We start from the raw sequence: 23,559 nt of genomic DNA on the forward strand, positions 1-23,559 counted from the left end.
TTGCACGGTGCCATCTCTCTTGGCGATACAAGTTGAACTAGATAAGTATTACCCTACTGCGAGTCGCTTCAATTCCAAGCCGGATCCGTAACCCCGTACCCCAGTCGGTATATTACAACGTGTCGACACGCCTCTCATTCTAGCATTACCTGGACAAGTAGCCGGACGGTGGCGCGTGCGTTTCAGTAGATTAGGTAAGTACATACAGTGTGCCTTTACTATTTTCTTTCTTTCTTTTTTTGTTCAGTGTGTAAAAACATACATTTTAAAACTTATTCCAGTATCAGTTTAGTACTTAGTATACAGTTCTTTTATGAATATTTTCAAATTATAAGATAAGCTAAATGAGAATAAAAAGTAACTTTATATGACACGAACTTATTAGCATTTGCAATTTGATGGGGTTTACAGTAATATTTTCTGTGAAGGTATATGGAATCGGTATCGGTTCACTGAAACTAAACATTCACGTACCGTTTATACGACACACAGTTGGCGTAAATGATTGATATTGATAGTTTATGTTATCTTGAACAGAGTTGGATGTTCACGTACATAAACATCCATTACAGACACCAGCAAATCCTGCTCACTATAACTGTTTAAATATTTATTCTTTTATTTGTATTTGTAAGTAATAAGGTGAGCATTGCCAAGATATAATTGTATTTCATTTCAAATACATTGTACCAGTCAACAGTAATGTTATTGAGGATCAAGGAGAAATCAGAAATAATTTCGTTACTATTACATGTATATGAAGAGGATGAACAACTTATACTAGGTAAAGAGATAATTTTTAAAACAAAAATATCAAATTTAATAAAAACAATATTTATGTAAACTTAAGCAATTTTCAATAACATGTAACCACATTTACAATGTAGATCACAATTACAATGTACTTCAAAATTACAATTTAGATTACAATTACAATATACATCATAACTACAATGTACATCACAGTTACAATGTACATCACAATTACAATGTAGATCACAATTACAATGTACATCACAATTACAATGCATATCACAATTACAATGTACATCACAATTACAATGCATATCACAATTACAATGTAAATTAACAAATTCAATGTATATCATAATTACAATGTAGATAACAATTACAATGTAGATAACAATTACAATGTAATCACAATTACAATGTACATCACAATTACAATGTACATCACAATTACAATGTAGATCATAATTACAATGTACATCACAGTTACAATGTACATCACAATTACAATGTATATCACAATTACAATGTACATCCCGATTACAATTAACATCACAATGACAATGTACATCACAATTACAATGTACACCATCACAATGTACATCAAAATTACAATGTGCATCACAATTACAATGTACACCATCACAATTACAATGTACATCAAAATTACAATGTGCATCACAATTACAATGTACATCACAGTTACAATGTACATCACAACTACTTTCACCGTCAGTTATCATGAACCTGTATGAAAGTATGTGAGTGTAAACAAAATAAACCAATTCGAGAGATACAGATTGAAAAGTAGTGTTTGGCGGGAGGAGCTCAGATATACTACACCGCAAACCCAAACACCAGCCCAATCTGTCAGTCAAAAATCTACGCTTTTCTTCCAGTACATTTCTATATATAAAGCTTATTCCTTGCCGTATACGTCTCAATCATGTCTAAAAATAGTGAAATACCGTAGTATTGAAGATTTGGATTCTAAAAATAAGTTTAATTGCCGTAATGAGGGCTTTTCATACGTGACACCTGCGATAAGAACTTCTTGTATGGAATGGAGGTGTATATGATGTTTATAGATCTTAAATGTGATTCAGTTAGTTGTAAATGTCAAAAATTGTTAAAAATATAATTGGAACCATATTTTCGTTCATATCTGAAATATAAGTAGGTTATTAGAAATCTTTCAACTGCTTGAAAACACTATAAGAAACTTTGGCATTAAAATGTTTATGGCTCAACCAAAAATAAAGCCTGCACACAACTTTGCCAGCTAATTGATCTCATCGGTCTAGAAAAGAAAGCATGGCTGGGAAAATTGGAGAAGAACTCCTTTAAGCCAAATAACATTACCCTTGAGAATATGACATGCCGAAATAGTAACTTCAAACACAAATCCTCACAAGGCCCTTTTCGCTGACTTGTATTCAAATGCAATGCCCATAAGGGCAAAAGATAAAGGGTAATTACTAGGTCATATAGATGTGACAGCGACATGACATTCCAGTGTCAGTATAATGGACCGGAAATGATGTCATAGCAATGTGCCTGCGACATGACATTCCGGTATCAGTATAATGGACCGGAAGTGATGTCATATCAAGGTGCCTGCGATATGACATTCTAGTGTCAGTAAAATGGACCGAAAGTGATGTCATAGCAATGTTCCTGCGACATGACATCCCGGTGTCAGTATAATGGACCGGAAGTGATGTCATATCGATGTGCCTGCGACATGTCATTCCGGTGTCATTGTAATGGACCGGGAGATGTCATTCAGATGTGCCTGCAATATAACTTTCTAGTGCCAGTATAATGGACCGGATGTGATGTCATATCAATGTGTCTGCGTCATTACGGTTTAATGGAATGGCAAGATAAAGTGACTCGTTAGCTGGATAAGTTTAAAATGCAGTCTGTAAATGACAAACTGTATTGTTGGGGTAAAAATGAAACGTGTATGAAAATTTGCGCCTGTTTCTCGAGAATGATTGAATAGCAATTTTTAGTTGGAGGAGCTCAGATCTACACAACGCAACATATCCGAACATCAGCGCGATCTGTCACGATGTAACGTTATTCTCCCACCACATTTCTATAAATAAACCTTATTGATTGCCACACACACCTTAACCATGTCTAGAAATAGTGCAATGCTGTACTATTAAAGATTTGGATGCTAAAAATAGTTGAATCATTGTAGAAAAACATTAACCTATCCAAACGATAGTGAGGACACTCATACTGGAGGAAAATAAAGAAGATTTGTCTGTAAATGGGGCACATGTGATTACGTTTTGTATAAAAGAACACTTGCGTATGCTTTTGATAGATCCTTAATGCGAGAATTTTACCTGTGAATGTCAAAAATTCTTTAAAATATAATTGTAACCATATTTAAGCTCCTGTGTAAAATATAAGTATGTAATGAAATGGCGATGAAAGAAATGTTTAAACACACATCCCAGTGTTTTGGTTACTATTATAAACTTTGGCATTGGAATTTTATATTGCAACCACAAAGTAAACCCAACTGCGCTAATTGATTTCATCGGTCCAGAAAACTTATCTGCTTCACAGAACTCTTTGTCAAAATGGTGAAGAGTTCTATTGAGCCAAGTAGCAATACTGTTGAGAATATGATGTGTTGAAATACTAATTTCGTGTTCATTGTCATAGCCCCGGGTGCAGCTGCCATGTAAGATCATACGCCCGGGCTTGCTCATCATTTTTCTAAGTATGACTATTAAAGTTAAGAAATTGTAACATTCGACGTTTGTTCTTAATACTTGAACTTTTAAGTCAACAGGTCACGTGTAGTAGATGCATGTTTATAATATAAATCGACTCATCCGGAAAAAAATGTCGGTATCAGGGTTTAGTAAACTTTCTATTAGAATGATAATTGTGTTTCCGTGGAAAGTCTTCTGGCTGAAAATTATGGATGACCCTTCATCAAATAGAACGATAGAGCGGTTCGCTACAGATAAAAAAAGAAGGGCCAATTTTTGATATTGACTCTAAACAGAGACCTATATAAACTGTTATGGCTTCTTAGCTTTTTCCTGACCTAATTAGCTGGATCACACGAGTTTTCCAAATACGACCAAATATAACAATTTGAAGTCCAAATTTCATTTTTTTCACGAGTTGCCCCCTGAACCTCTCTTCGAAAGTTTACTCGCGCCTGCGGCACTTGTTCAAACCCTCCGGCTACGCGCCTGTACAGTCTCTATTCAGACTTCATATAAGTGGGCGCAATTACATTCAGTTTGGCTTCTTAAAACATCTCCAACTATCCACAGATACGAGGCATATTTTTAACTTTACTTGAACTTCCCTGTATCTTGGTAGAATACATTAATGAAGAATTTTTTCCATTTTTGACTTTAAACTTAATCATTGTACAACACTTACGAAACAATTTCTATAGACTTATTTAATTTATTGCTCTTGTTGGTGAGGATGGAAGCGAGCGAAGAGTCTTACTGTGGGAGGAACCCGGATTATTCGGGGGAAATCCACGTGGTCGAGCGGGATGACCCGATACATTGTCACGTCCGATGTACTTAGGGTTGTAGAGCGTAAGAATTGTATTTGTGTACACAATGCGTGATTTGTTTACGCAATTGTTGGAATCTTCATCTCGTACCTTCTGTCTGATGTCTCCCTTGACACTAATTCACCTCTGGTCCTTAAGTTGAGCGTTCAGTCACGTGAGGAAGGCTGTGGGTTAAGTTCCAAGGCCGTGACACATCACAGACAATTAACCGTGGTGCTCTGTGTTTGGTGCTCAGCAATTGCGATGCACAATGAAACACATCTTGCGCATTCCGTTGTCGGGATATACGCCTACGATGTGTTATTGCAGTGATTAGCACTATAGAAAAGGGCCCGTTCGTTTACCCAGATCAACTTAACACAATCCCTGAAAAAAATCATGGAATTGATTGGTTGCTTAACAATGCAAAACGAAATATACAAACGTTGATGCGTTGCGGTACGGGGAATGCAATGTATACATGTATGTTTGATTAAGAATTGCGTAGTTGTGACTCTGGGAAATCATTATACATTATACATTATACATGTATCTGGTATATTTAGACATTTCTTGGTTATCTAAGCGAGTTATAATACCTTTGTAAACTTCATTTATTTTAAAATATTGCGAAACAACTTATATTAATCACGCTTGTTGGCCCGGATGGAAGCGCGCGAGGGGTTTTACTGTGGGAGGAAACCGGAGAACCCGGGAAAACCTATGTGGTCGGGCAGGTGACCCCATACCTTTCACGTCCGATCGGGGAATCGAACCCTGGCCGCTTAGGTGAAAGGCAAGCGAGTTTCTGTTGTGCCACCAAACCACTCTTTACCTTTAAAAGAGTTTTATGAGCAAACATAGAGATTGGAAGCTTATTAACATCTGAAAATAACCATGCTGCCTAATGTCAACCTCGTGAATATTAAAATAATTTTACGGGCAAAATGACTCGTGATTTCGTTAAGAGATAGTTAGATGAACTTGAAGTTCTATTAACGAGAGGAAAACTAAATTTTATAAAGATACCAAAGGTGTTTTCTCCATCTACCGAAAGAAATTTGCCGTAGGAAAAACAAATAGGTAGTTTCCCCGACGTCGACTGGACCCAAGCCCAAGAATATATAATGTTGTATGTAAACATGGCCATAGGAGGCGACCGAAGGACCCGCTGTAGATTAGCGCATTTCCTTCTGTGCTGTCTGTTCAGGGGAGACTGACGATGCCGAAATGGAAATGCTGCACCCATTGCAAATATTGGATTATAAATCTTTCCAATTCCGGCTTGTTTGTCTTTTCTTTCTGTGTGTTGTTTTTTTCTGTTTGTCTCATCTTAAAACCTGTCCACACATTGTATACCGTACTACAAATCCAGATGTGTACATGTGTAGTGAAACCTGTTTTCAAGCCTCAGTTGCCTCAACAACACAAAGGCGCGAATTTCACGCTTCGTCAATGTTACTTAATAATGATGACAAAAACTAACTTGTTTCTTTGACTTTCACATTAGCCTTTGTTTTTAACAAACATAAAAGTTTCAACGGTAAGCGTACACAAACATCGTCTGTCGGAACCAGAGGCAATTTCCGCTATGATTTATCTCTGCCACAGTTAGCGAAATAATGGAGGACACACCTTAGACGTATTGGCTGAGAAACATTTGAAATACGTATTTTGTAGACACAAAACGAAAAGTTTCCGCTCATTTGGATACCTCGTGCATATTTCCATCGCGATGATTGTAAATACAGGCAAACAAAAATGAAATTTTGAACATTCCCTGACAGCTCTTTCTCCACGCCCCCATCTGCCGTTCAGCTGTTATACGAGGTAACATACAAAAAAACTGTGTGATTAATGTGTTAACCGATTGAGACACGCGCTCATGCACGCGATGAAGTTGCAATAAAACAAAAACTACGAAATATTGCAGAGATAAGAAAACTGAATTCGTTTGTTTGTTTGTGAATGTACTTTCCGTATTTGTGACGTCACATGAGATAAAAGGTCAACGTACAACGTGTTCCTGCCGGGTGGTCACTGGGGGAATTGGCGCTGTAATGAGAGTCAATGTCCGCAGCGCCAATAAATGGCGGCGGTACGCTGTTCATCTGCGCATTCCATCGAGTATAAACGTTTTAACATGGGGGAAATGTCAGCATGATGAGAAAGAGAGAGAGAAGGGTCAGAGATAGGCTGTAGTGATATGTCAAGACAACCTGATTTACAGAGTACTTAAGAGTGTGGAAAATATAATAAGTCGAAGTCCTCCCTGTCAAATGTATGCCTAAATCTCCAACATCATTATACAGATAATGGGGAACTTTAACCAAAAACTTGGACCAACCAGCAAATATAAACAGAAATGTCAGTAGTGAAAATTCATTATTTTCAAAAATTACAATGCAGAAGTGGTATTTTGAATTTGTGGAACAGGAAATTACACGGATACGGCTCTTCCCGACCATATCCACTAACATGCGCAATTATAACTTCTATTCCGGTCAATATATTTCAAAATCACGATTTAATCCCGTACCATTAGCTTTTAAATCACTCATTAGGGGAAGGAAATAATGTTACGAAGAACACCAATTGGCTTTTTCTATTTACATTATTAATTTTCCATGGTAAGAGTTACATCACGTGTCTGTATCTATACACCTTATGTTACCATGGTAACAGTAACATCACGTGTCTGTATCTATACACCTTATGTTACCATGGTAACAGTAACATCATATATCTATACACCTTATGTTACCATGGTAACAGTTACATCACGTGACTGTACCTATACACCTTATGTTACCATGGTAACAGTTACATCATATATCTATACACCTTATGTTACCATGGTAACAGTTACATCACGTGACCGTACCTATATACCTTATGTTACCATGGTAATAGTTACATCACGTGACTGTACATATACACCTTATGTTACCATGGTAATAGTTACATCACGTGACTGTATCTATACACCTTATGTTACCATGGTAACAGTTACATCACGTGACTGTATCTATACACATAATGTTACCATGGCAACAGTTATATCACGTGTCTATCTATACACCTTATGTTACCATGGTAACAGTTACATCACGTGTCTGTATCTATACACCTTATGTTACCATGGTAACAGTTACATCACGTGTCTATCTATACACCTTATGTTACCATGGTAACAGTTACATCACGTGTCTGTATCTATACACATTATGTTACCAAGGTAACAGTTACATCACGTGTCCGTTTACATTTACATTGATAGCTACAAAAATCGATAAACCCGTACTTTGCTTGGACATTGATAGGGATATTAATTGTAATGTCCTACGTAAGTATGGCATTGGCAAAAATAAAGAAGAGTGCATTTAATTTGTTGTCCATCACAGAATCCATACCCGCTGGGCCTATTTTAGTTATGGCTCGTTTCATACAGTGTTGTATTGTCGAATTCGGATTAAGATAATGTACAGCATGCAAAACTCGTGATCCCTCCACGTGCAATGTCACGCTCGGCCTGCATTACATAACAACCTACAGATGCGACTCCAATTCATTTAGATAAGGCGTCACAGACATGTTTTGTGTACTCCAGGTATCTGTTTTACAAGTATAGGAATTATCCAACAAGTGAAAGGTTTCAGTTTTTCATTTTTCATATTTTTTCTACGAACAAGTGAACAGTTTACTTCATAGAAATGATAAGGAAACCCAGATAGTTAGACTTAATGAACACATTCACTATGAAATAGCCAGTATTCAAATATCAAGAGAGTAAAGATATGAAGACCTCCCAAAAATCTTTCCGGTTCTGTTGATAACTAGATTTATATACGTATAATGGTATACAGGATCCATGACCGAGGCACGTAGCATCGAGGAGGTGTTGAGAGAGAGGAACCAGCTCCTACATTATATCCACATTACGTTTATCACGTGTTAAATTCATGAAAATATCGAGTGTTTGGTGGAAAATAGTTTCTTATGACCCAATAGGTCATTTTAATCTTTGGCAATCACCGAGAGTTGTTAGAGTTTGCGAGTCTCCCGGAATGCCATTGGATGGGTTCACTTCATTAACATGAGAGCGAGGCATAACTGGGTTAATTGAAATTCCAGATTGTTGTAATCAAGCGGAACATGTTTTCTCTGAAAATAGATAAATATTTTATCAATAACCCAAAATATTATTTCAGACATATACACTATATACACCTCTTTTTTCCCCTCAAGTTTAATCAAGGCGTTGTTTATTGAACAATTAGCGTATTTAAAACAGGTTTGCTTACACGAGAATGGTATATATAAATAAATAAAAAGCGTTATAAATAAACACAAGTGCGGGAACACCTGCTGAAGGAATGGGATTTAAAGAACGATAATATATATCGAATATCACTTTGAAGATATACTGATGATAAGTTCCTTAGCAAAACGATACGTGTACGAGTTTAAATAAATAGACAGCCTTGCGGTACTGTATGGGTCAACACTAAATTACCAGGCAGATGTTAATAAAATTCTGTAAATCGCGAAACCAGGATTGTTTTGAAATATCTATTTAAGCAACTAAAAAATAAACAAATGAATAAATTCTCTTTCTTTTCGATATCCATTTATTTCCATTTTCTCTTTCATTTCTTTATTCTCTGCCCCCTTCTGCTCTTCTAGCGTTCTTTTTGTTTGTCCTTTCTTCTTTCTCTCCCTTAATAATTACATTCCTGTGCTGTCATTATTTTTCATTTCTTATTTCTTCTTTATCCAATAATGACGTTCATTATCTGTATCTTTGATCACAGGGACTTGACACAAACTCCCAGCCTCGTGGTCCATAAGTATTCAGTTTAACTATCTGTAATACAATGTACTGACTACGGGATTGAAAATTTGTGCCAAGTCCCTACGCTTTTACTACCCATTTACCTTTGAATGGTGATTAAGGGGAACTCTTGGCTATATGTAATTATAGTGATGATGAATGATCGTTATGGACGGAGTGAACAAGACACGGGACACATGAAGAGGAATGATGAGCTTATCCCTCAATACTCACGTCCCTATGAATTACATAGTGATATAGACGTGACGCACTTAACGCTGACGTCAAAACGAAAACATGTCAGTAAAACGTATTTAGGAAAATTAATGCGAGTTTGAAGAGATTCGAGAGTTTTGCACCGAGCTATTCATACCAGAATGAAATGGCATCCGGAACTCCTCGGATTTGTTTTCTTCAAAATACAGCCAACCCGAGGATGATCCGAATGAATGATAGGTGAAGCAGTTTTACTATGATATAAACTCCAAGTTCCCGTGCGATGTGTACTGTACGATTCCCATTCGGTGTTGTTCCTGTCTAAAAGAATAACCTAGCCGGCCGTTAAGACTTCCGTGAGCTCTGAAGTTCACGTGCCACTGTTCCCCGCTGTCACGTGCCACAGAGACTGTTGAACCTCCTCGGTCTCGTAAAAGATATGCCAAACCTCCAGAAAGTGTATCGATCCTTCTCCTCAAGTTGGGAGAAAAGAAAAGATAGCTCGAGAATTTTGATTGAGAATACATGTACACTGCTTTATGGATCTAGATACAGATAATGCTATTTATCGATGGGTCAATTTTTGGGGTTAGATCAAAGCTTTGAAACAAAAATGTGTAATTTTCTTTCGCGAAATCTTTAATACGGGCTATAATTGTCGAAAATTATTATTTTCAATAATAATGTATCTTTATAAATTTTCAGCTATTTTGCTCCATTCTCGAAAATTACCCGAACAGAGCTCTTTGCAAATAACGTTGTTTATAATAATCAAGCCAATCAGATTAAATAATCTAAACATACATATTTGCCAAACATTGGCAAGTGGATTGGGCACAAGTTATAACAACATCAACGCCCTTTCTTAAGATAAATAAATAAATAGATAGATAAATTTAGTTAAAACTTATCTTATAATGTATGAAGTGTAACAAGTTTCAATTTAAATTGTTCAGATAAACCCAACTTAAATGAGATGGAATGCCGAGAATGTATATCAATCTTATGTTTAAACAATTGTTTACTAAACATTTTGACGGCGATATATTTAATTAGCCACGTGGATAATATTCTACAGAGAAAAGTTTACGTGTATTTCCCGAATACTCCCCGTTTGTATTTATTTTAAAATTATTTAAATGTTGAACAGACTAACTATCAACACTTAACTGCCCACTCGCTATGCTGGGGACTACGTTTGGCACACTACAACAGCTTTGATGTATGGGAAGCAGTTGAGTATCCTAAATATTTTTAAACATGGAATCTCAATTTCCTTGTAAATTTGTTCCATACAATCAATTAGCATTTACCGTTTATGCTTGCTTTAAGGGCGCGCGTGCGCTTGTATGTACGTCACGTTGAAAAATGTATGGAATGGAGAATTCTGTGGGCTCATTTTCCCAGTTTGATTATCTATGTTAATGTGAGTTTTACGAGAAGATAAATACCAGCTACGGACGTCTGTTTAACATGTCGTTCTGTTTGATATCTTTGTGTATACTCATGCTGCTGTCAACGTTTCTGAATAGATATATTATTTATTGCTTATCTCAGATGACTTAAACACCAATTTACTAAAATTGGACGATTTTACGATAACTTGATATAAACTTTCTTTATTTATCTTATTTTTATTAAGAAAAAAAAGTCTACATGATAATTCAAGCATAAATCGTCTATGATGACGCAAAATATAGACAAATATGAAGATTATATGTTGTGCAGGCTACGACTAGTGCCAAAACCGAAGATTACAAACTTGCATGTAGCGGATCATTTTAACTTTTCATAACAGGCAGAATGGGAAATATGTGTAGATTTTGAGTATTGCAAGGTTAGGTATTAACGAAGTTATGTTGCATCTCTTTCGTAAAATCACTTGTTGTCTATGGGTCCTAAACATTGGGAGACGTTTTCACGTTTTCTCAATGTGTTTTTGTGGAGTTTCGTCCAACCAATATCGTACCTGGTAGATGCACATTGATCGACGACGACGACGATGACGATGACGACGACGATGACGACGACGATGATTTTTCGGTGCCGTTAGGTCCAACAGGGTCACACGGCATAACCATAATTGCTTTTCAGCACTGTGTGGTCAAAGAGAGATACAGGGCGTATGTCATGATGGGATACTGTCATAGAAATCTTCTTGGTTGGCGAATACCATCTTCGCTAACCAAGGGTTACTCTACGCTAAGCTCCACGTAGAGTAACCATTGGTTAGCGAAGATGGGTGAAAACAGGTATCGGAAGAGTCGTTTCGCCCCATCATTCAAAATTAATCTACGCACGGACAAAGTTAAACGAAGAAAAAAAGTTTTTTAGTAGAAAGGGGAGAGACCCAGTCATTTCAGCTGATAGAAAGGTAAATTTTAGTTTCTTAAATGACTTTTGAGCCGCCGGCATCCCATAATTTGTACGCGTATGTTCCACAGTTAGATAAATATGCGTTTTGTGTTAAGTATCTTTATAAACAGCATCATAAATGTATACATATACGTGTATTGCAATGCGTCATGTTTTATTTTAGATGGCTCAAATTTTCGCGGTTTCTTCAAAATTTTGAAGAAAAGATTATGTATCGGGATGTGTAATTTCATGTACATCTAAGTGATTTTGTCTTTATTATTTGCTTTTGGGGTATAATCATCTACTTTTGCGAGTTCATTTTATTCCCGAAAAAAAAAGATAACGAAGAGACGGAGAAAGCCTCGAAAATGTTAACCCTTTCATTAATGGATTCCGTGCTACCACTTTAAGGATCATTTTGAAAATAGATAGACGCTCTAATCAACACTCTCTCAGCAAAAATGTGTCATTTTGGTTGTAAGCCAGTTCAAATCGATTTATTGCATGGTCAAGTTTTGTCCAATCCATGACTGTATGACTAAATCTTCTCAGTTTTGAAAGGAATGGGATATCTTAGTTTGGTAGAATGCACAACTGCTGAAGATGCATTTTCTTGTAACCTTGGCATATGAAACTAGTCACTAGATATATCGCCATTTAACATGACATTTGCTGTCAAATTCAAAACACTACATTCCAAAAAACCCATGTTCGCTCGTTAGGTCGCGAGATTTACATGCAAGCCTGACATGTATCCACGGCAAATCTCGCGTTAACTCGTCACCACACTGACACGAGAGAGGCAACATTTACACTCGCTCGTGATTGGTTAATCTGGTGTCTGACGGATGAAGGAATGACAGTCATAGCTGCGGAGACGCCCAGAACGAGGCTAGTACAAACATTCTCAGAGCGTAAGATCTAAAAACGTTTATCGCAGTTTCTATAACGGAACAACACACAGGATTTTGCGATATTTGAGATGGCGAACGAGATTATGACGCGATATTGTGCAAGAATTGTCCTCTGTCCATGTTTCGGGATTTTTAATGCGGCTTACTTGAGACGAGTAATGGCGTCTATGGGAACGTTGTCATTTATAACAGCATGCATGTAATTACTTTATGTCACTGTAGCAGCGACTCAAGTGAGAGCGTGTGGGTTTTTTAGAAACAGTATGTTTAGATAAGAATTTGCCTCGGTAGAGAATAAAAGTAGCTCTAGATCCGGTTTTAGTATCTCGATTTAATTTAAGATGACGATGTGATGTCTATGTGCAGTGCGCGTCCATACGGAGTCGATTCTTAAACATACATTATTGTATGTAGAAATAAAATATTATAACTTCTTTGTCTGCGTGGCATATCGCTCCCTGAACAGTTATTTTACTTATGTTACACATTGTAGCTGGTGGCTACCTCACTGAAAAACAAACGAGGAACCCGTCGCATTTGGAGCAATAAAGTTAAGATTTTGAATCCCATTGCTATTCATTCGTACATACTCGATGATAACGAATAGTTAACACCTACCTCGAGGTAAGAATAATACCAGTATATATCAAGATTGTGTTTATTATGTAATGATATTGTAATAAATTTAATCAAGCGGATCCGTCAGAGATGTTTAATGATTGTATAATGTAATGGTTTAGACAAATTGGAAACTAAACAAAAAACAATGTGTACATATTCACACTTAAATAAGAAACCCATACTCGAGATTTTCGCGTAATCGACTGTTGCTAAGGTATTCTGCGGAAAAATTATATAAATATATCTGGATTTTAATAATATTATAATGCCCAGAAAACTGTAACATTTTCTGTCGGTTGGAGATAAAAACACTTGTAATCATCACCACCACCACCGCCATCATCATCGCCATCATCAATCTTCATTTTCTCAGTATATTTAATTTCTGAGCAAGGCGATCCAGATGCCATTTTACCTTCCACGTACAATTTGGATCTAAAAGCAGTAACAGCATTATACCGGCCTTGAATTGAGTTTGATCGATGTTATTAAATACAAAAGTGTACATTGATGAGGCCCCACCCTTTCGTAATTAACCAGTAAATTACTTTGAAACTCTCTCAAAACGTTTATGCAGCAATGTGGAACAAATTCGGTGAAAATGTAAGCATTTTGGTTCTTCTTCTTTTTTTAATTTATTTATTAATTTAAAAAAAAAAAAAAAAAAATATTATTTTAATTTTTTTTTTAATCATTGTTCTCCAATTCTATGTCTCCACAATTATATATATATGTGTGGCTTTATTCAGAACATTAAAACAATGAAACCAAACATTGCTTGTATAGTCATGAACCACACAATATTTAATTATAAATCGTAAGCAGCACATGGCCGCTGTTTCATCAACATTCCTTAACACCCCTTAAATTATAGGAAACCACTACATGATATAAGAATAGCTCCTAAATTCTTCATTTAACACCAATAATGCTCTGCGATGGAATTAAAAAAAATGAAGTTCCCTGATAACACGCAACGTTAATTAAACCACCTGGATAAAAGTGTTTTTGTTACTAATTGTTTTATTTTCTATTGTTCTGTGGTTGTTGATTTTTTTTTTCAAAAATAAATTTTGGTCACCGTCAAGATGATGCTGCGCTATATGTATCTAACTGGGTCGTCTATGATAGAGTTTATGATACCCTATAGTGCTAGTTCTACCACAGTAGGTGGGGTAGTCCGAGTTTCCTCTGGCCCTGACACCAGACATATGGTGTCAGGGCCAGAGGAAACTCGGGCTATAGGTGGGATTGTTCAACTCCCAAGGCATGGAATAATCATTACAACTGTTGAATAAAGATCATATTATTCCACATGTGGAATAAACTTTAAACGCGTTTTGATTGGTTGACACGGTGACCCTTGACCGAGACTATTTTAGTTAGTTATTTTTCGAAAGTTACCAAAAAGCAAAACTTTAAAAGCGTTTTGATTGATTGACGCGGTGACCTTTGACCGGGACTAATTCTTAGTTAGTTATTTTTCAAAATTTACAAAAAGCACTCGCTAAAGCTAGTTCTTTGAACGTTTGAAAAATGACTCGCTCGAGTGGGGAAAAAAAATCAAATACAACGACCATTCGTGGTGTAACCTATTTAAACCATTACGGACAGACAATATGTACGAATTATATTTCCATGTGTTAATATTGAAATCCATAAAAAAGGGCGAAATAGTCTTCTGAAAGAGCACCGACAACTTTACTTTTGTGAGTATGTACTCAATGTATGACGCATCGACAGGTATTCATCTCAGTTGATTCAGTCCTAGATCAGTAAGAACTATGGCTGACTTTTCTATATATTTTTAATTGTCGGGTCCGCTGGTGAATTTTCGTTTTCTTAACTTTTTATATTTATACAAACTCCTTTGATTCCTATGAAGGTACTTTGGTAGACAGAAAAATAATCTCCCTAGATAAATCCGTGGCGAAGTTTGTTTATTTTTACGCGAGTTGTTAAATTTTTTCTCCTTCAGAACTGCAGAAGATATTTTCTGAGTTTCTACGAGATACGCGTGTGATTAGAGTATATAATCTGTTCCCGTATGCCAGAAAAGCTTAAATATAAGTTTTTTCTCTCCTCTTTCTTTGAGCACAGCTGTTGTGCAGAATCAAGTTATCAAAACAGACGGGTTCGATCTGTTGCTAGTTGCTTCCCCCGTTCTACAACTCTCGATGATTCTGCGACCTGCGAGAAGGGAGATTTTAAGGGCCGACAGTTCAGAGCATGACCTGTATAGTGGTACAAGTGTAAGATACATGGGTATATATATAAATACAACGGTTAGTATGGATGATTGACAACTTCCGAAATTTCGAACTGACAGATTGTTGAAGCGGAATCGTTTTTCATCGTTCAGACCTGAAAATGTCTACAGAGGTAGATGCTTCATTAGTAATGTAATCTAAATATGGATATTGAAATTTTGCAAACGATCAAAAGATGACATAATTTTTCACAAACAACAATAGTGTGACGTCACAATGATTTATACAGGTACTTTTTTGCTATTGTTTTATAGCGTGGTAATGTATGTTCAGTCACTGTTGAAATATCCTATATCATCTTTATTATGTATATATGGCTGGCGCGTCATAAGTGTGAATGACGTAACGTCATTTTATAGCATTCAAGCTTAAGGTGTATTTGAATATAATCTTCTGAGCAAATTTCTGAGACTGTTGATGATTCATTTGATGAGGTCTAATTAAAAGAAATATATGGAATATGTATTGAGTTAGTGATATTCCGTACTTTTGTAATAGAGTTATCTGCTCTTGTGAGCAGGTATTGATAGTTATGTCATTTTGGTGTGAAAGTTACGTCATAATTTGTGAGAAAACGACGTAATTTTCTAACACACAAACTAATGACGTCACATTGAATAACTCACAAGAACATGTTACTCTGCATTACAAAAATCTATAATACAGTTTATGTTGTTCGTTACGTTGCTAAGGCAGGATGACACAGTAAACTGTTTCAGGAAAAAAAGATATTTAAAATCTGCGTTATTGATTTGTTTTGAAATTGATTAGCTCACGAATATGATACTGACGAAAAATCTACTGGAAATATAAGGAATAGCAGTATAGGTCATAAATAACAAAGCAGTTGAATGGACACGTGTGAAACATTTGAATTGACACGTGTGAAGCACATAGTAGTGAATTTGACAGCTATGTTCTCCGTCAAACAGTTGGCTTAATCTTAACAAGACTCACATGCGCGCTTTTTTTTTTTACACAAATTTTAAATTAAGTAAAACAGCTGTTCTGTAGTGAAATGCCGATAGCTCAGGGCTGCCTTTATGTGTATTTAACTTGTCATATAATCGGGCATTTGAAAACAATCAAATTTTGTTCAACCTAAGGTTAGTTGTTAGGAAAGTGGAAAGGATTATGTATTTTTTTCTTTACAACGAAAACAAAATGCATTGAAACCTGACTTAACCGACACTGTATGGAGCCAAGTCAATGTGTCGGATTAGCCCGAGTTTCCTCTGACCCTGACACCATGTCACCAGACACGGTGTCAGGGCCAGAGGAAACTCGGGCTATGTTTCGGATATGGCAGTGTGTCGTTAAAGTCTGTGTAGGTAATGATAGTGGAGAATGCTCCGATGGATATGGTAGGATTTTACAAGGTGTCGTTAAAATCAGTGGTCGGTAAAGCCAGGTTTCACAGTATTATGTAATATGTACATTTTGTAAATCATCTTAAACGTGCAAAAGTAGAGATGACAATATCATCTTACTACAAGTGTTCAGGCTGGGTGGACTTTCCTTTAAGCCTTATGATAGTGTGTTCAGAACAGAAACCGAATTTTCTCTAGCCTAATGATAGAGTATTCAGAACAGAGCATAATTTCCTTTTTCAGCCAAAGGTTACATGTAGCGTGCGAGAAAAGAGAGGTCACTATAGCAGACTTGGACGTTACTTGGAGCCCCAAAACAAACATGTTAATTTTCCATCACTTCTTACTATAGAACTTGTAATTTTACTTCATTAATTTAATGTTGTCATTAATTACAGATTCAAACATGGACACCTTGATTGATGCACTTGACGGCGATAAGTGGGAGGAGGTTGAGGAGTCCAGTCTAGGAGAAGGTAACTCTGGTCTATACAATATATAGTCAAACCTCGATGATTCGAACTTCGTTGATTCGAATTTCTAGCTGTATCGAACTTTTTGCTTGGTCCCGAATTTCCTCACTATATAACGCTACTAACGAACCTATGTATGATTCGAATTTTTATAAATTGATGTATCGAACTTTTTTCATGGCCCATTAGCTATGATATTATAGGTGATTGGCATCTCATGATTCGAACAAAAAAAACCCCTTTACTGACCACTGTACAACACAACATAACGGCATACCAACGGCACAACACCTCAGACTCGATAACACGAGGACAAAATACAAATGAAATATATGGACCCGTATGGAGACCATTATAGAAATACTAGGGGAGGAAGACCAGGAGTTCAGGAAGAGTTAGCGTCTTCTGCTCCATCGGTTAAACACGCCACGCAAATCTAGGTCAAATCCGGGGCAAGTCACACTCTCAAAATCAGAAATAGGGCCGTAGCAATGGAACCACTAAGCATATCAACAATCTTTGAAAACATTTGACATAAAATCGCACAAACTTGATGTCGACCATATAGCTTTTCATGGTCTTCATCTACCTGTTTCTTTGGAAACACTGTATCGTTATTTTTGCATCAGTAGTCGAAATTTGTTTGGAGCTAAATTGCTAATAAGTCCTTGATTATCGAATCAACTGGGACATATACACACTGTAGGGAAAGCTGGGATGTTAGTAATGTGACCATCTAGAAATGGAATATTAACAATTGGCTTAACATCTAACTTAGTTATAAGATGTCCTTGCTGGTTACGTTGTAAATAAAGATCGAGGTAAGCGGCAGATGTTGAGAAGTCTGTAGTGTCCTGATTTCAAGTTCAACAGGATCTAAATCGTAAAGTTGTTTGTTATTTATAGATAACACGCCGTTAATTTGCAAGGTCTGATAAGCGCTTCAATATATGTATGTCTATAACTACCTGCTGTATTGTACGATAATAAACAGGGGTCTGGCACGATTTCAAACATCGCTGTCGGTATTTATGTATATATGTTTGTCTATAACTTCCTACTAATTATAAATTGTAGTAAAATACAAGTTAACACACCACAATCCGCATTAACGAACCTTGTTTAGTGACCTTTGGCAGGCCCCTTTGCCAGATTTTGGATAAGAATCGTGTCCGCTATACAATAGATTATTAATCAAACAAGATCTTGGTTCTCTGAGCGAGAAGATAAAAGCCTTTGTTGTGTGTTAAGCTTCTATTCTAGTTAGAGGGCGTGTCCACGACAACGTTAAAGGAACATAAGCCACGTGGTAGGAATAAAACGTTCATTGAAGATTCTGGCATGACAGTGATTCTAGCCTCCGTTTTGTGATTTAGAATGTTACACTTGACAGTGATTCCGACTTCCGTTTTGTGATTTAGAATATTACACTTGACAGTGATGTGTTCAGATCAAAGAATAACCAGTCGTTATTATGTCACGGCGTGAAGGAAAGTGAGAAAATGAAAGTAGACTTAACATATGGCCTCACTTAAAGTGAAAGTAGACAACCCATATAAACTAACTGTCACAACTTAAAAGCCTGTTACTGTAGATTTAGCTTTTTGGTACTACTTTGGATAGAATTGATTTAAGGCGAAAATACATTAACGTAAATCAATTAGACTATGGTAGAGTTGAATCTGTCATTCAAAGCTCAAGTATTAAGAAATGGGCGGGTCGTTCACCTGGAAAGCGAAAGTAGATACCTACGCTAAAACGAATGTATACCAACATTTCCAAAACGAGGTCTGCAGTAGTCCAGTCTATCAACCCCTCTAATAGGTACGAGGCAGCACCGCTAAAGTTGTCGAGGGTCTGCTAACGAAATTGTCAATGATTCACGCTTAACATAACAATGTACTTATAACTGGCTTTTTAATAATTGATATGTACTTTTATACTGACATCCCTATTGAGATAAATCGACTACGTGTCTTATCGCATGCGTCTTATGTTACGTGTTGTGTGGTTGTGACGTCACAGCACCATCTTCCTTGACACGTTATATAGCTGTCACGTGATGCACATTAACTATGTCACATGTTGCATTCTCAGAATCAGAAAAGGTGTGGTATTCTTAATAACGGTAATTGTTTATGAATATCATTATTGTTTACTTTCACTGTAAAATCCTTAGGCATAAACTTTAAATTGCCACTCCCTTCCCACCTAATTGGAATGAAGACTCCAGAATATAATGTTAATATCAAAAAATTTCCATCTAATCAAAAAGAAAAAGTATCTTAAACTATTTTAAAATGATGTTTAAACTTGTAAGAAGGTCTGTAAATCTGCTTTTAGGAGGCTTGATATTTTGAAAATCTTCTCGATGGAAATTCCAAGATTTTGGCAAGTATGCTCAGGCGAAATTGGTATTATAAAACGTGCAAAACATCTAAGAAAAACCAGCTACTTGAATAAACATTCAATATCAGAAATACTAGGTACATAGGAGTAAGCTAAATCTATGGAAAACAAACATTATACATGACTTGGTGATCAGATTTTCTTTTAAAGGACGGTGGGGGTTCGATTCCCTGATCATACTTGAAAATTGCCATTCCACATATACCAATTAAATTGGACAATGTCCAATTTATAACTATAAGTTCAAAATGTAAATGTAATTTAGCCAATCAGAGATATAGTCATCATTTAAAATGACGTCATACGCGATTGGGTATTAAAAAACCCCACCTAAAATGGTTTACTGATCCTGTAGCCGGGGTTTCTACTTGAATTGTCATTGCTAGTTCGTCATCTCTAGGAGATGGAATCATTAGCATTTTTGTTAAATAAATAAATCGTATGAAATCCACATATTTTCAGGCAACTCGCAACTCAGAGGTGGCGGGACACCTTAACCGTTCGGCCACCGTGGCCCCTTATTTTTCGAAGTCTCTGAGTTTCCTTTTTTCTTACTTTTCATTATAGTGATTATCTCATTACCAACAGCTGTTCTGTTTAATTATCTTAGCGATAACTACATCAAACAATAGGAAAAACACACTACACTATTCAACAATTGGCGAGACACTCAACTGACATCGTACACAATTAGAAATATTATATCAGCTGCCCATTACATATAAATTAAAATGGAAAGACTTAGGTTTTTAAATTCGCTACATCAAAACCGTAGAAAAGTAAGGGAATGTATTAAGGGGTTATGTGTGTTTTATTACGTTTGTCCTATAAGATATATCCCATCTGTTTATGTAATACATCATCACAAATGTACTTATAATTCATTCTATTCCTTCATCACGTGCGTCGGATTTGTACTTAAAAATGCCGGTATACGCTGACGCCAACACCCCAAAATGTTATGTGAAGATTTGTTATCTTTCATATGCTTATAGTTTGTTTTCATTTCCATAATTACCCTGCATGTACGCGAGTTTTACGATAATATTATTGCCGCCTGTCATGAATATGCTTGCGTTTCAAATGTAATTATTTGTGTTTATGATAACATTCTTTAATTCATCTATACGTATATATATGTTAAGTTGACAAAACTTGAAATACCTGGTACGAGTCTAACTCAATCTGATTTCTATAAATATATTTACATCTTTTTCTCTTAATGCTATCTGCTGAATTGATAAATTCCTACGATATTCCTTTCCCGTTGAGTCTAATGAATTGCTGGCTGTACGATTATGCTATAAAAAGGAACATTATATAGATAGAGGCCCGAAATAGTATCTTACGTAAAGTTATTTTTTTTTGTTATCAAGACAGGTCAAGATTTAAATTAATCTTAAAATTCATTTGATAGGAAACATTTTGGTAGTTGATTTGGCAAGCGAGCTACCTTGTCTTACCGCGATATACTGTTTATTATGCGTTTCGATCGTCATGCAGGCTGGATTATATTTAGAACAAAAATACATTGATCTTTATATTCATGATCTATAGCACTGCGTCTATGTTACGCCAATGCTTCAAGAAAGACAACTCAGGCAAGACACGCTATAGCTTGACAGCAACCATTCAAATGATTATGATTTCAAGGTAGTTCTTCCTTTTAATGCCGTCTTAACATGCGGAAAAATAGTCTCGTTCATCAAGGGACTTGAAAATACAAACGTGACAATTGTCTCGTTCAACTAGGCGCTTGATCATACAAACGACTATAACAGAACATAGTCTCGTTCAACGTGATGCTTGGTTATATTCTAATTACTATTTATAGGTTAACATGAATCCCTATATAATTTGATGAAATAAATACAACACTACATTTATTTGAAAATAATCTTTTAAATGAAGATTTAATTCTACCATTTAGCTATGGAAAATATTGGACAGCCGTCTGAATTATTTTTGTTGTCAATATATATGAGCATGACAGACACACAGAAAGAATGGCGTCCATAATGACGTCAGTACAGTATAAGGTAGATATTCAAAACAGGTCTTTCACCTCATTTTATTTCACGAGGTCTATTATATGTAAATTATAACATATATAGTATTACCAGGATGTGTTTGCGAAAGCGATCTGTTTCTGATGACATCATCATTTTCCGTGTACTTGAAGGTTTTGTGACGTACCACGTGAACCGGAACCACAAACGCCTTGATACCAGTAGCCTTACAATGTTGATAGCCGAAGAGGAGGGAGATGGGAAAAACGTGACCCTGGCAGGCACAAAGGCCAACAAAGACCCACTCAAAAATATTGGACAATGTGACCTGAAACTAGATACCGAAGGCAAGTTCATCATCGGCATCAACCTGGACGGCGACTGCGTCGTGTGTAAATAGACCTGCGCAGTCTAGTAATTTAATCGCAGAATATTATTTTTCATGAAATGAATATTTAAGATGTTTAAACAGTGTTTTGTGCAGTCATTTGTTTTGAAGTATTATGATGTCCAGATTTTTCTAATTAGAGAAAAATGTACATCAGAACTCATAGGACAGAGTGTTGCTGTTAATAGTAGTTCGAGAATGCATTGCTCTTCAATAAATACTTATGTATATACGCTCATTTGAGCTAATTTTCCTTGTTCTTTTTTTTCTGCATTTCATTCCCTACTATGACGCTCGCCATTGCTGGCAAATCGTGCAGGTGTTATACAGTACACAATACAGCTTCCAGTGTTGTGTCCGTTCTTGGTTCGAGACATTAATTATGTTTAAAGCGACTATAGCTGTAGATTCCATTATAATGATGAAACTGGGTTGAAGATATAACGTTACACAGGCCTATACCGTAAAAATGCTCTATAAATATACGTGTTATAGGTTTTATAACATTGTTTACCACTTTGATGTTTGAAAACAATGCTTTACGGAGAAAGCCGAATGGAGTCACGTGGGTGTCCACGTATTCATGAGTCCGTGTACCATTACATCACAGGGGCATAATATAGGTATTTCTGGCTATATTTTAATGTAAGACTTGACATGCCCCTGTGATTACATAATGTATTTTTCCGTAAAATAAAAATGGATTACGAGGTATGTGTAACACACACGTGGAAGATGCTACTCACTGTCCAACCTACATGAACCTTGCTATGTATTCCCAACCGGAGAATATTATCGCATTTTGTTCAACAAGTATTGGGTTTTTACAATGTAACGGATCAATGCGCTATTACTTTCGTTTTCATTACTATAACATATTTCATTCATAAAAAATAATTTTAACAATGGATTATTACAACTGCATGATTAATATTGTAGCCTCCTTCCGTCATACATTTACAAATGTACTTTATACCGAGACGTGACAACACTGTACAGCCTCAATTGACGGTAACGTTTACTGGGCTACAAGAGGGGTAATATTCTGACTGAGTATGCCCAGCGTTCTGCATACGAAATTAATGTAAGCATTCTATGATTAAACTTAGAAAAATATTACGCCTGACGATCTTCTGAAATTGTTTTGTAAAAGTTGTGTAGGCCGTCGCCGATGTAAATATTAGCCTGCGTACATTCGAGGGTTCATTTCGTATGATTATATACTAAATAATAAGATGTAAAGCGCCAAAAAATGTGACGAAAACTTGTTAAGAACAGATTGAGTCAACAATATCTAAACTATACTATATGCAATGTAAAATGGTACACAGGCAATATTCCTTCAGGTGAATTTCACGTGAATATTTTTTTCATGTGAAATTCACGTGAATTTTTTC

At 36.1% G+C, this 23,559-nt stretch overlaps 1 protein-coding gene across 1 annotated transcript; it reads left to right on the forward strand.

Annotated features, from left to right (window-relative positions):
- On the forward strand, nucleotides 1-22,405 carry LOC117341629. The gene is made up of 3 exons (XM_033903489.1): nucleotides 1-194; nucleotides 17,282-17,359; nucleotides 21,948-22,405. The coding sequence occupies exons 2-3, from the start codon at nucleotides 17,290-17,292 to the stop codon at nucleotides 22,172-22,174; spliced, it is 297 nt and encodes a 98-aa protein (XP_033759380.1). The 5' UTR covers nucleotides 1-194; nucleotides 17,282-17,289; the 3' UTR covers nucleotides 22,175-22,405.
- Nucleotides 22,406-23,559: the final 1,154 nt, after the last annotated feature.

This window comes from Pecten maximus, chromosome 14 (assembly GCF_902652985.1).
Source record: "Pecten maximus chromosome 14, xPecMax1.1, whole genome shotgun sequence".
Lineage (NCBI taxonomy): Eukaryota > Metazoa > Mollusca > Bivalvia > Pectinida > Pectinidae > Pecten > Pecten maximus.

Coding starts and splice junctions, on each gene's coding strand:
- LOC117341629 (XM_033903489.1), top strand. CDS start 17,290: ATGGACACCTTGATTGATGCACTTGACGGCGATAAGTGGGAGGAGGTT. Junction 17,360..21,947: donor GGAGTCCAGTCTAGGAGAAG/GTAACTCTGGTC, acceptor GTGTACTTGAAG/GTTTTGTGACGTACCACGTG.